General features: G+C 42.6%; 1 protein-coding gene across 1 annotated transcript in view; it reads right to left on the bottom strand.

The window, feature by feature from the left end:
- The window catches only part of eif4g2b (eukaryotic translation initiation factor 4, gamma 2b), a 14,518-nt gene extending 2,364 nt beyond the window's left edge, over positions 1-12,154 (bottom strand). The window contains exons 1-18 of the mRNA XM_037106704.1: positions 12,148-12,154; positions 11,161-11,269; positions 8,152-8,217; positions 7,560-7,685; positions 6,354-6,456; positions 6,067-6,198; positions 5,728-5,794; positions 5,474-5,625; positions 5,167-5,277; positions 4,576-4,758; positions 3,791-3,932; positions 3,431-3,594; positions 3,206-3,319; positions 2,645-2,773; positions 1,434-1,538; positions 844-1,059; positions 378-636; positions 48-252 (exon numbers count right to left, since the gene is read on the bottom strand). Of these exons, the coding sequence (XP_036962599.1) occupies positions 48-252; positions 378-636; positions 844-1,059; positions 1,434-1,538; positions 2,645-2,773; positions 3,206-3,319; positions 3,431-3,594; positions 3,791-3,932; positions 4,576-4,758; positions 5,167-5,277; positions 5,474-5,625; positions 5,728-5,794; positions 6,067-6,198; positions 6,354-6,456; positions 7,560-7,685; positions 8,152-8,217; positions 11,161-11,269; positions 12,148-12,154 (2,390 nt within the window). The remainder of the gene's footprint in view (positions 1-47; positions 253-377; positions 637-843; positions 1,060-1,433; positions 1,539-2,644; positions 2,774-3,205; positions 3,320-3,430; positions 3,595-3,790; positions 3,933-4,575; positions 4,759-5,166; positions 5,278-5,473; positions 5,626-5,727; positions 5,795-6,066; positions 6,199-6,353; positions 6,457-7,559; positions 7,686-8,151; positions 8,218-11,160; positions 11,270-12,147) is intronic.

Raw genomic sequence — 12,154 nt, 5'->3', positions numbered from 1 at the left:
CTATCAAATAAAGACAAACATTACACTTTAACCTGCTCTTTATTTACCTGGTCATGAGGATGTTGACAAAGCCTTTATCAGTGTGAAGCTTAGGAGAGATGTTGTCTTTAATCCACTTGTAGATGGACTGTGGAGAGGGGTCTGCCTTTATCTGCTTCAGCAGCTCCTTCTCCAGCTTCAGCAGTGGGAACAGGAAGCTCAGGCCCTTCCCCTCCAGGATCTCCAGCATGCGATCCTTGTTCTGATCAATTTCTGCCAAGAACAAGAAGTCTGTAACTCAGAGGGGGGTCGCGATGCTAACAACTGTTGCCTCATTGGGATGCATTTTGCATTTGTATAGGTCATATTGGTTTGATGTTGCGTTGGAATGTTTGTACCTGGGAGCATCTTCTGCATGTTGACCTTGCTCTGCTGGAAGAGGTCGGTGAGCCACTCTCGGTCCTTCAGCTTGGCCGTCTGTTGCAGGCAAAGCAGGAAGAGGGGGAAGTGGGTGCCATTCTCCAGCGGGTGAGCCAGCTCCGCCACACTCACCAACTCTGCAATGATGGCCCGAGCAGCAAACTGGGCCAGGTAGGACTTCACCAGGGGCACGTCCAGCTCGATCTTAGGGCACTGATCCAGGACATTGAGGAAAGCCTGCAGGGCATGAGGGAGATGGCTCTCAGTGACAAGGGTGTTACGTCATGGGCAGTTCCTTACAAATTAAAATGTGTTTTTCCTACCCTTTTAAACAAACCTGTGTTGTACCAAGCTGGTTTTTTTAGATTAGTAAGAGAGTGTAAGTAATTCCTTATAATTTTTCAACTACAAACCATTGGATCTGTCTAGTTCGAGTGTATATACCTGCATGAAGTTCTCTCCAGTGATGAGGCCCTCAGTGCGGAGTGTATGGATCAGAGTGCTTGCGTGCTCCTTGTCCTCATCAGGACGGTCCAGGGAACACACGATGATTTTACTCAGCATCTCTGGCAGGAAGTGCTTGGGAGCCTTCATCTCTCGCACGCCACTCACAGCCTCGGTCAGGTTCTTACTGTTCAAGTATTCATTCATGATCGCCTCCTGAATGGAAGATGATAGTGCGCAGACATGATCATGGTTCATGAGCAATCTGATTTGACCTCTCGACAGACATGATTATGGTTCAGATAAGTACTTAATAATTTTCTTATGAGTAGTCATACGTTGTAATATTCAAACACTCATCATTAAAAAGAAGCTGTTCATTAGGAATAGGGTCAGAAGACATTTTCTAGTCTGAATGATGCTATCACAGAAGGAAATACAGGTTCTGACATAAGCTTGCTTCATTTCATATCCAATTCCTCCTCCTTGCAGAATTTACCGTACCCAATATAATTTTTAATACATCATTTACTTGTTGCAGCTGTTCTACATTGAAAAAGGCGAAAGATATAAAATTTTGTTTTGCTTACAGTCATTTTTAGCAGTTCCTCCTTGGCAGGAGGTGGTTTCTTGTTCGTCTTCTGAGGTTTCTCTTGGATGGGCGGAGGGTTGGTCTTCAGGCCAAGCTGTGGAGGCTGAGGAAAAGGTCATGTGGTTATCAAACAGATATAGTTCCACCAAGAAAACAAAACTTCATGATCTTTTCCCCTTTCGCACACAAACCTTTATTTCTTTTATTGGCCTTTTCATTGTTTTATTATACGAGACAACTTAAAGTCTGTGTAAAGCAAATTCAGCCATTTTCTTCACACATGAAATAGGTCATAAATGTATTTCTTTAAAACATGTAAAAAGCCTTTAAACCACTTAGAATTTAATTGTGGAGCTAGGCTCACAAACTGTGTTTCAAAATTTCGGTGTTCAGGATTTGATGGACGGGTCAGAAATCATAGCCGTGTTACGTAACGTGGCTATGATTAGCATTAACCCCACCCTGCTGCGGAAGCAGTATAAATATGTTCAGCGCACATCAGCATCGGTGGTTTTCTGCTCACTCTCCAGTCTTGGATAGCGTCTCTTACGATAGCTTGCATCTAGCTAACCAGTCAACCAGTCAGCTAACCAGTCATTTCTCCTCCACGTCGCTCGTGCATCTTTACTAGATGCCGCAGCATGCAGAGCAACGGCACCATTAGTTTGTTTAAGTTTCGTAAGGACTACAACATAAGCAAAAGGTGGATCAATTTTGTCAAGAGGAGCTACTGTGTGCTTCTCTGTCAAAACTGATAAAAACTGGGCAGATGGAGTCATTGGGGAGCTTGTGGTAATAAAATAACTACCAGAAAAGTAACTGTATGTAAGAAGTATGGAAAGTAAGTACACAGAGACGGCTCCACTCCTGCATGCAGGCGTGGTTCCTGCGCCTCTACCCGACACGCCCCCAGCGTTTCACAGCAGAGAGAAGTGCTTTTTTTCCCCCCATGATTTAGAGACCTAATTTTATATACTTCAAATTTGGCTCAGTGGTCAATGACGTGTTTCTGTGGTGTGACAAACTCATAACAAATTTATTTCTGCTTTACACGGACTTTAAGATTAAGAGGAGTGAAGAGAGAGAGGGGGAATGACAAGCTGCAAAGGGCCAAAGTATATATTGTATAGTTTTCCTGTTCCTTCTTATCTCTGTATTAGTTAAACAGTTAAACATTTTGGTAAACTGTTAGAAGGGATTGTCTCTTACCTGTCCCAGAGGGGGGGTTTGAGTGCGTGGGGGCTGAGCGCTGGGAGGCATCATGGTGGGGATCTGGGGCTGGAGCTTGGGCACCTGGTTCTTGTTGAGGAGGAATGACTGAGCAGGCCTGAGGCTGATCTGTGGAACCACGATGCGCCATGAAGAAAGAGCATGCAACGGGATTAGTCATAGAAAAATAATTCATACAAATAAAAATCTGTATATTGGCTAAATTCATGCCCTCATCCTACACTTGCAGTCAGTGGGCCAGCTACCAGTTTGAAGACAAGAGGAGGAGTGGAGGAGGGATAGGTAAGATAGATCTAAGATGGAGTGAGAGGTAGAAGAAAGACTGGTAGCAGGTTGTTCCTCAGAATAACGCGTCTGTTTTATAATCACTGGGCATGAAGATTTGAACACTGGCATGGAAGACTGCATGAAACAGCCGATAATGCTAGTGTGATTGCATCGTATCTGGCTCAAGCTTGATGTTCTCACTTTTCAATAATTGTCCATAGATATTAGTTTTTGTCCGAATTTCGCAACCCACAAACAATTAGTACCAGTTACCTCATCTGCATTAAGCTGTCCTTTCTTGCTGAATCGTGGAGGCATGTCCTTGGACTGGACCTGCTGCTGGGCCATATGGTTCTGGTTCTGGTTGAGGAAATGCTGGTTCTGAACCTGTAGGAAGTCAAATTGGCATACAGGATCACTCTTTTGAACTGTAACCTCAGGAGTTGTAAAAGGAGCTGTCAAAAAACAAAAATGTATTACCACTGTTAGCAGGCTAACCTGGTTGGACTTAACAAAAGACTTTGGCCCCATGTCAAACTGCGACTGTGGTGGAGGGGCGATGTGGCCACCGTGGCCGTTGAAGAGCGGGTTGGTGCGATGGCGTCCCATAGTGGGTGAGTACCTATCCTGAATAACCCCCGGGCCAGTTCCAATACCACTGCCTGAGAAAACAAAACACAAATATATTTAAATTTGCCATGCCATCGTTCTATATAGATAAAAAAGAAGAAGAAACCACACTAGATTAAATAATATAATAATGATGCAACTCTAAACTCATTAATTTATGTACCATAGTAAATGATTATTCTTTAATTCAAAAGTAAATCCAGGTCACCAACGAACAAAAGCTCATACCTGGCATCTGTCCAAACATGTCGGCCAATCCCCCGAGAGTCTCTCTGTCCAGTTTCACTCTGTTGGGCATGAAGGGGCTTTCCAGGAAGAAGTCCATTCTCATCCCCTGAGACATGGGTGCTGGGATGAAAACACCCAGATCCTAAAAGGGACACACAACAGAGCTGGTGTCTGAAAATTGTCCAATCACATGATTATGCGTCTGACCCACTTTGAGTTTCTAACATTAACTTGAGTTTTAAGGGAAACTTAATTACATCCTGTGCATACTCTATTATCAGGACAAAGTGCTGCTGACGCACACTGCTCACAAAAGGCTGCTTACTGATGTGTAGAAACTGGTTGTTTGTAAAGGAGGGTTATAATTTCACAAGTTCATTTAGAAGGCCCATTAACATATGCATGCCTCAACCTCTGCTTCTGACTCTGGGTTCCATTACTCATCCTAAAATGTGGGTGAAAATTTGAGAAGCTTTGTAACTGGAATGTGAACATTTGCTAATCCTTGATGATACACTCATTTGAAAACAGAAAAGACTAAATATGTAACCTCGTCAGTTCCAGTGTTCTTTATACATAAATGCTTATTCTGAATTTGATGCCAGCAACACATTTCAAACAAGTTGGGACAGGGACAACATAAGACTGGAAATATGTGGAATGCTCTAAAAAAAGCAAAAAGGGGCGATTGTACCAGGTATGTTTTACAAGGCGTCAGACGCGTTTTGGATTCAGGGTTGTGAACTTTGATCATCCAATTTTCAGTTGATTTTCACTTGACTCACTTTCACTGCATCCTGACGGATCTGGTTAATCGTCTTTGGTCCGTTGTCGATGAAAGCCTTGCGGGGGACCCAGTTGTTTTCTCGCAGTTCCACTGTGTCTTGCAGCAGGAAGCGGATCCTAGCGGGCAACTCCTTGTTGTTCATTAAGGATCGCATACGGCCAAAGTACTGATCCATTAAAGACTGTGAAGAACAGGTGGACAGAGGAGGGAGAAGTGAGGAGAGGCAATGTTAGCACCATACAGTAAAGCAGCTGGCTTAATGTTAGGACTGGCTGTGAGCCAAGCGGGGCCTTAGGCCAGCCAGATGATGAGCTTGGGCAGGACCTGAACTGACATGGTCCTGACACAGACAGGACCATGAGGGCACAGAAAAAAAAATCCAAACTACAAATGTTACATCTTTGATAATCTATAAGTAAGTTTCCCCCCCTAAAGCCTTTAGTTATTTTCTTTAGCATTTAACAGCACAGCTAACTTGCAGACCTGTCAATAATTTATGCTTAATGGGACATGTTGTTCCACAAAAAATCCAAACAGAGCTCAACAGCCTCTCCAGACGGTTGTGATGATTTAAGGCTGGAGCTGTTACCTTTGCTTTCTCATGGTCGAGTCTCGGCCCTACTGTCCTCATTATCTGACAGAGGCACTCCAGATCCTCCCCCATATCCTTGAGCTGGACTCTCTTCTTCTTTTCCAGAAGCTTCAGAAAAAGATTACAGAGAAAAGGAAGACAGGGGGGTCACACAAGGTACACACTCTGCTGTCAAGAAGGTATGCAGTACCTCGTTTGATTCCAACTCCTCTTGTACATTCTTAGAAATGTCATTGAATTGAATATGGATATGAACAGATATGAATTTCATACACACAAAACACCAAGAGAAGAGTGCACATACTGTTTTGATGCACTTATGAAGGATAGATTCGTGGATGAGGTCGAGTTTGCCAAGTTCCCCGATGAATTTAATGTTGCCAAGCATCTTGATCTTGGCAATGGCACGCTGCTCCTCCTCCTCAGAAGTAAGAGGGTTGTCATGTTTGTCATAGACTGAAGAACAAAGAGAAACACAAGTTAGCAGTAGACAGGCTACCCGGAATGAGTGACAAAGATGCTGCCCCTCTCACAAGATATGCAAAGACATGATCTTACTTTCAACATTTCTGGTGCGGTTTTCAAATTCATCTTGAAGTTTGGAAATCAGCAGTCTTCTGAAGGTCTAAAAAACACAAGAAAAAACAAACCTATTATCCATTGGTTAGATGAAGCTTGACAAGAAATATCAAAGCAAAAATGAGCCGAGGAATCAGGTCTACTTCACAATATTATGTGGAAGTGTTTATAATCAAACAAATTAATCATTAAAAAAAAACAAAAAAAACACCAGTTATAAGGAAAAAGTCAGTAACAACATGAAGGAGAGCAGAGAAATATTCTAAAGGCTTGAAAATGTATTTAACTGTTGAGCAGAACGTAAACAGCCACACTTACTGTGCTCTGCTTTTGGGATGTTTGGATCTCAGATGATGGGCCATCAAAGTTTGGTGCGTCCTCTGCCAAGCGCAGACATAGCTGAGCATAGAGCGAGCTATACTTCGGCTCTTCTAGGGCTTTGTCTACAATCTAACCCACAGTGAGGGAGGAGGAGAGGAGAGAGAAAGCAGAGAGGGACCACTCAGGTCATTAAAATGTGTGGTGTATGAGTCACCCAGAGCAGCCTGCCAAGAATGGATGAATACATTTGCTTTTATTAGCGTACCAAAGAAACGTGTGCTTACCAGCAAGATGATTCCTTTAAGGACGAGTTTTGAATCTACGCCCACGTTCAGGAGCTCAAGGCATAGCTTGTCAAACTTCTCAGGCGTGAGTTTGTTGAGTATGCTAGAAAAACAAAAACAGTAGGGCCAGAGAGGCAGCAAGATAGTAAGTCAGTAGTGAGATCAAGATGTCGACATGACATCAAAAAGTCAAACTCTTGATTTGCTCTGACACTGCAACAGAGCCAATTAATAATGATTTTTTTAATCCACAGGCATACTCTTTTTTAGCCACATTAGCCGTCTTATCTTAACTGACTTTGGTTTTTAGCACAGCAACTGTCAGTTTGAGTGAATTAATGTTAGACACCTTGATTTGTATGCTGAATTTAAAAGAAAAAAAGGCATGTCAGCAACAAGTTCATGCCCAGGATGGGTTAGGAGATTCAGATATTGCAGCCACTATAATATAGATCATCAGAGCTTTCACTATGACATCCACAGGACTGTTTTTTTTTCTTCCAGGAAAAACAGCACTGACTGGATCTAAATCTGCCTCCTGCTGTGACCACCAGTCATACTACATTCCAGAGGGGATCTCATCTCCTCATCTTTTGCACTTGTAAACATCACCGGACACAAGGGGAACAGGGCTTATGTGCCTTCAGCAAAGCACATGCCAGTTTAATGAGCACAGAACTAAGCAATTCAACAAACTGTCCCTGCTGAAATTCAAGCAAGAGGCAACTGATGAACTTCCTAAACTCCTGATAAGACAAGATAAGCCTTTAACGATCGATCCCCAGAAGGGCCATTCTGGATAAAAAGGCCATTTAGAGGAAGCTCAAATTAGATTTTCTAACAGATTTGTTGTTTTCATTAAATCAGTCGGAGTCCTGGAACATTTGTCAAGCACACTGTTCCAACTTTCAAGACATTTACTGGATTTTTTTCTTTGGATGAGCTATACTGGGAATCCAGAAAACAATTTTGCGAGCCAAACCAAAGGACCAATGATCTGGTAGGTTTTGTCAATTTAAACAGAAGAGGACTCTCTGAGCCGCAACAGAGCAAAAATATTGCAAACCATTTCTGGGTTATGTCTGGGTAAATGTCGAGGAGGAGTTAGCAAAAAAAAAAAAAAAGAAAAATTTTCAAAAATGGTGCTTTTTGTGCCAGAGGGTAGATAATTAACTCTTCAAATATGTGCAAAGGCTTGAACCTTACCCCCTCACTTTCCTGAAGATTGCATCGTGTCGCTCTTTTTCGTTGCTGGAGTTGACATCTCGTCTAGTGCTTCGTGAAGGAACCCATCTCTGAACGCTTTGCCCTGGGGTTTTCCCCAGGAACTCGCTATACAAGTACAGAGAGAGAAAGACTGAGCACCACAGAATCTAACAACATCCTGGCAGGAACAGAAAAATACACTATTTACCTCAAAATACACTTATTGTTCTTGCACAAACCCCAGTAAAACTAATTTGTCAAATGCCACACAGTCTATGCTGCCTCATCTTATTCATTTAAAAGAAAACTCAGGCATATGCTTCACATAAGTGGCAGGCCTTCATACAAATCTATCTCCCTGCTCCCTATTTAATACCCTTTGTTGTAAAATTACATGCACTGTCTGACATGTTACAGGACCTCTACAAATGCAAATCTGTGTTTCCTAGATTTCAGGCCCTCTCAGGTCTAATGTCTTCTCCACTTTTTCTACAGTGTGGGGAAACTACTAACAAAAGTCACTGGTACCATGGTAATATGAACTAAATCACTATAAATTAAGGGTGCCTCAGAAAAAAGCAAACTGACAAACCTGTTGCCGACAGTCTTGGGATAGTGCTGAGGTGCACCCCTACCACCTCCTCCCCCCGAAGAAGCACTGTGGAAGCAGAGACAAGGATGAGAACTCATTAGGTACGCAACATTACACTAGATGTTACGCACCTGTCTTCACCTCATAGGAAACATGAATAATTGTCCTGCTAATTCATTCAAACATTATTTACACTGGAACCTACTGCTACTTGTGAGATCCAAAAACTCAAACACGTGCAATCAGAAAACTGATCAAAGAATTCAATCCAATCATCCAGTACAGATTTAAATATCTTTAATAAATGGGATATACATTCAAACTACTACCTAGTTGTTTCCTTGCACTTGATCCACATGGAGTGGATTTTAGTCAGTTATGAGAAAACCAATAAATGAATGACTTTGCAAAATAATTTGAAAGTAGAAACAAGGAAGGACTGATGACTTGGCTGACATCTCCATACATAAACACCACCTCAGGCTTTTTATGGGACTGTCACAATCACTCATTGAAGAGTAGGAGATGCAGCTTCTAGAATGACAACGCACATGCATATGAAGGCCACTGCCAAAAGCAGACCATTGAAGGTGATGGCGTATGCATTACTGCACTGCTCAGTCAAACGAGCCTAAGCTAAGTAGAGCTGAAACGATTACTCGAATATCTTGAATAATTCGACAACAAAAAATGGTCGAAGCAAAATCTCTGCCTCGAGGCTTTGTTTAATTCTTATCACAGACGTCATGTGGCCTGCTTAGCTCAGGGATCATTTTTCCCCACGGACTGTTATTGCAGACACTAGTGCTGGGCGGTATGACCAAAAATGTAACGAAGTTGGGCGTGTCATTGGAAGAAATGTGGTGACACTTGATAGATTTACTTAATTATAGACCCATGGCCCATATTCTCGCTAAACCCTCGAATTTGTCTTCAAAATAAGAGCTTCACATTGCACCCCATTGGAGTTCCTAGCGGGTGGCTTTTAATTGTAAGTAGTGAACGTTAGTAGCTTGCCGCTACAACAACAAGCCGACAGCTACAGAGACCGAGGAGCTGTAGCATCTCCCGGATCTCAGTGGCTTTCCAGTTGCTCATCTTGACATCCGTGGATCAAGTCATGAAATGCAATGTCTATTCTTGCCATCTTCACCTTAACGTAACACCAGAGCACTACTGTTTACTCTCACCACGCCTCGCAGTCGCACCATGCCTGTTTAGAAGCACAACAGTGAAAAGGGTCTGGTCTAAAACAGTGTCGTGCAGCATAGTGTTCCGAATGTTGAGTAATCAAATACACCGGTATGCGGGTATATTAAAAATTCATATCATAACAAAAACATACACTGGTGTTTGGTGTGAACTGGTATACCGCCCAGCACTAGCAGACACACACCACTACCTCCAGAACTGAGTTGGCGCAATGGTGGAGAGCCAAGAAATTGTCAGTAAAAAGACTGAGAATGTCAGAAGTTTGGGACCATTTCATACATAAAACAGAAGATAACAAAGTGCAGTGTGTCTACTGCAAAGCAGAACTGGCATACCACAACAGCACATCAACAATGAGTCAACATCTGAACCGAGAGCATCCACTTTTTAATAGCAGCTCACGAAGTGTCACTGACACAAGGTAATGTAAACATTGATGTTAACTGAGCTAATTTAACATTGCCTACTATTGCTATTTAGAATGTACGGTATATGTAGAGGCTGTAGCCTGATGTTGGTATAACTAGATATCATGTTAAGATGTGGAAAATAATATGTGTGAAATTGCAAGAGAGTAATAGCCTACACCAAATAACTCCTTTCCACACACACACACACCTAGTCTCTCTCACTGTCCCTCATGCATGTGTGCACACATAAATAAACACACACCCTTACTCTCGGTTTTAGGAATTGTTGGAATAAATACCTCCATGTTTTTCAGGAATAAAAGCCAATTGCTTGGTCTATTTAACAGGCCTGTAATTTCTGTTATGCATTTTTTGGTACTGTTGTGTAATAATGCAAAAATATTTTCATTAGATTACTCGATTAATCAATGGGATAAATGGTAGAATACTCAATTCTAAAAATCTTAGAGAGTCTACATAGTTCTGTCGCTTACACACAAATACAGCTGTTTTCTGTTATGTTACTTGCACATTTTTGCTAATTCCGAGTTTGATTAAAGTAGTGGAGCCATTTAGCCAGGTATGGGTCTAATCTATTTTTCAAACCTGTTGGAAGCATTCAAGAAATGTAAAGTTCATATAAGTCTTTTTGCTACATCTATATGTTGCCGCATAGTTTTGTTGATTACTAATCCACAAGTTACATGCCTATTGCCTATCTGGTGCAGTTTTATGAGTTAAGTAGACTTAACATCGCTTGGTTGTCCAAACACGAGATGCACGACAGCTATGGCAACGCGAATGGTTTCCGGTGCAGTGAAAAAGCAGAACAGGTCATTCTTCACAATGACTGCTCTACTGCCCGTATTTGATCACAGACACTACGGTTTGACAATACTCCAATTTTCATAACAGTCACATGAGTCACCAGCACATTTTGACTGGCACTGATTATTTGCATACACGGGGCAACAGCCAGCCTTAACTCACCCAACACCCAACAATAACTCTTGCATTCACCGAAGCAGTGTCACATAACATTCCAAGCCTTAATGTAAACATCTTTTTAACTTGATCAAGGAAGTGTGGCATCCTGTTGACTGCTACTCTATACTGGGTGTGTGCTGCCACCGACGCTACATAACCATTGGGACAGAAATCCTCTTAAGGCTTATTATGTCCACCCCAACCCCCCTTTTCAAAAGGTTTCACAAAGAGAAGTGTCTGACAGCCATTTTAAGCCTGCCCACATCCTGCTTTGTTCTTATGGCCGGAAGTCCCTGCCCAAAATGCTATGAGGGGGCTAACTATGGAAAGGGGGGAAAAAAAAAAAAAAAAAAAAGGGATTTCCATGTTGGTATTTCCTGTGCAAGTTTTGGGTATGTACCTGAAACGAGAAGCACCCCCTTCTGCAATCACACTCTCCACTTTGGCGGCTTGACAATGAAGAATACTCAAAAGAATAAGAATAATAGGGAGGGAGGGGGAAAACGGTGCTGTGGAAGAGAAAAAAGGAGAACAATTAGTACCAACACGAGGGCATGGGGGGGGAGAACAGGACACATCCATACGCTCCATTATTAGCTTCGACGTTCTCACATAGGCATTCAGCGGGGCGCTATACGTCATCCAATGCAAATTGACACCACTGTCAGTTAGCTAACTTAGCTTCATAAACGGTTAAGTAGCAAAGGCTTTGTTATACGTTAGGCCTGGCAATGAACGAAAAATGAGATTATCGAAGCAACGCCGAAACTACAGCTGATCATGAACACGATAGGTTACACAACACTGGTGCTATGGTTTGCTTATCGATGGCCGCGCTGGTCCAATTACATCAAATGCCCACACCTAAAAATCTGTCCCCGTCTTTGCTCTGCATCAACAAAGCAAAGGAGCGTCTGCTAGCCCACTAAAGCTAACGGTCATCAAGTAGCTCGCTAGGCTGCTAAACCGAAACGTTAGCTACGTCACGACATTGGTGAGAGGTTCGCCGCGTTTGCATATCACTGTTTACAAGATTTGTAATGGGTTCGGTGTATTGTATAACATTATGTGCAGTGAACTGTTTGAAGATACGTAGGGATTCTGGTGCTGTCAAGTCCGAGGTGCTTTGCGCTGGTTTGCTACTTGACGTTAGCTTGATCGAAAACAGGACAAGCCATCAATCCTCGCGCTGCACCGTGATGCAGTGAAATGGGGCAGGGCAGCATGGTTAGCCGCTAGTGTTTGCAGTCGGCTGTGCTTGTGTCGCCATCCCATCATGGCTGTGACTTGACATAAGGATTCCAGGCTAACGTCAGTTTTGATGTGTCCGTGACCAGAATCCAACGCAATGGAGCGGACATCATTTCAGATTCATCTAACGTTATACCGTGCAT

Source organism: Acanthopagrus latus, chromosome 8, assembly GCF_904848185.1.
Source record: "Acanthopagrus latus isolate v.2019 chromosome 8, fAcaLat1.1, whole genome shotgun sequence".
NCBI lineage: Eukaryota > Metazoa > Chordata > Actinopteri > Spariformes > Sparidae > Acanthopagrus > Acanthopagrus latus.
Note: the sequence above shows the minus strand (reverse complement) of the source record. Positions and strands in the feature narration are given on the sequence as shown.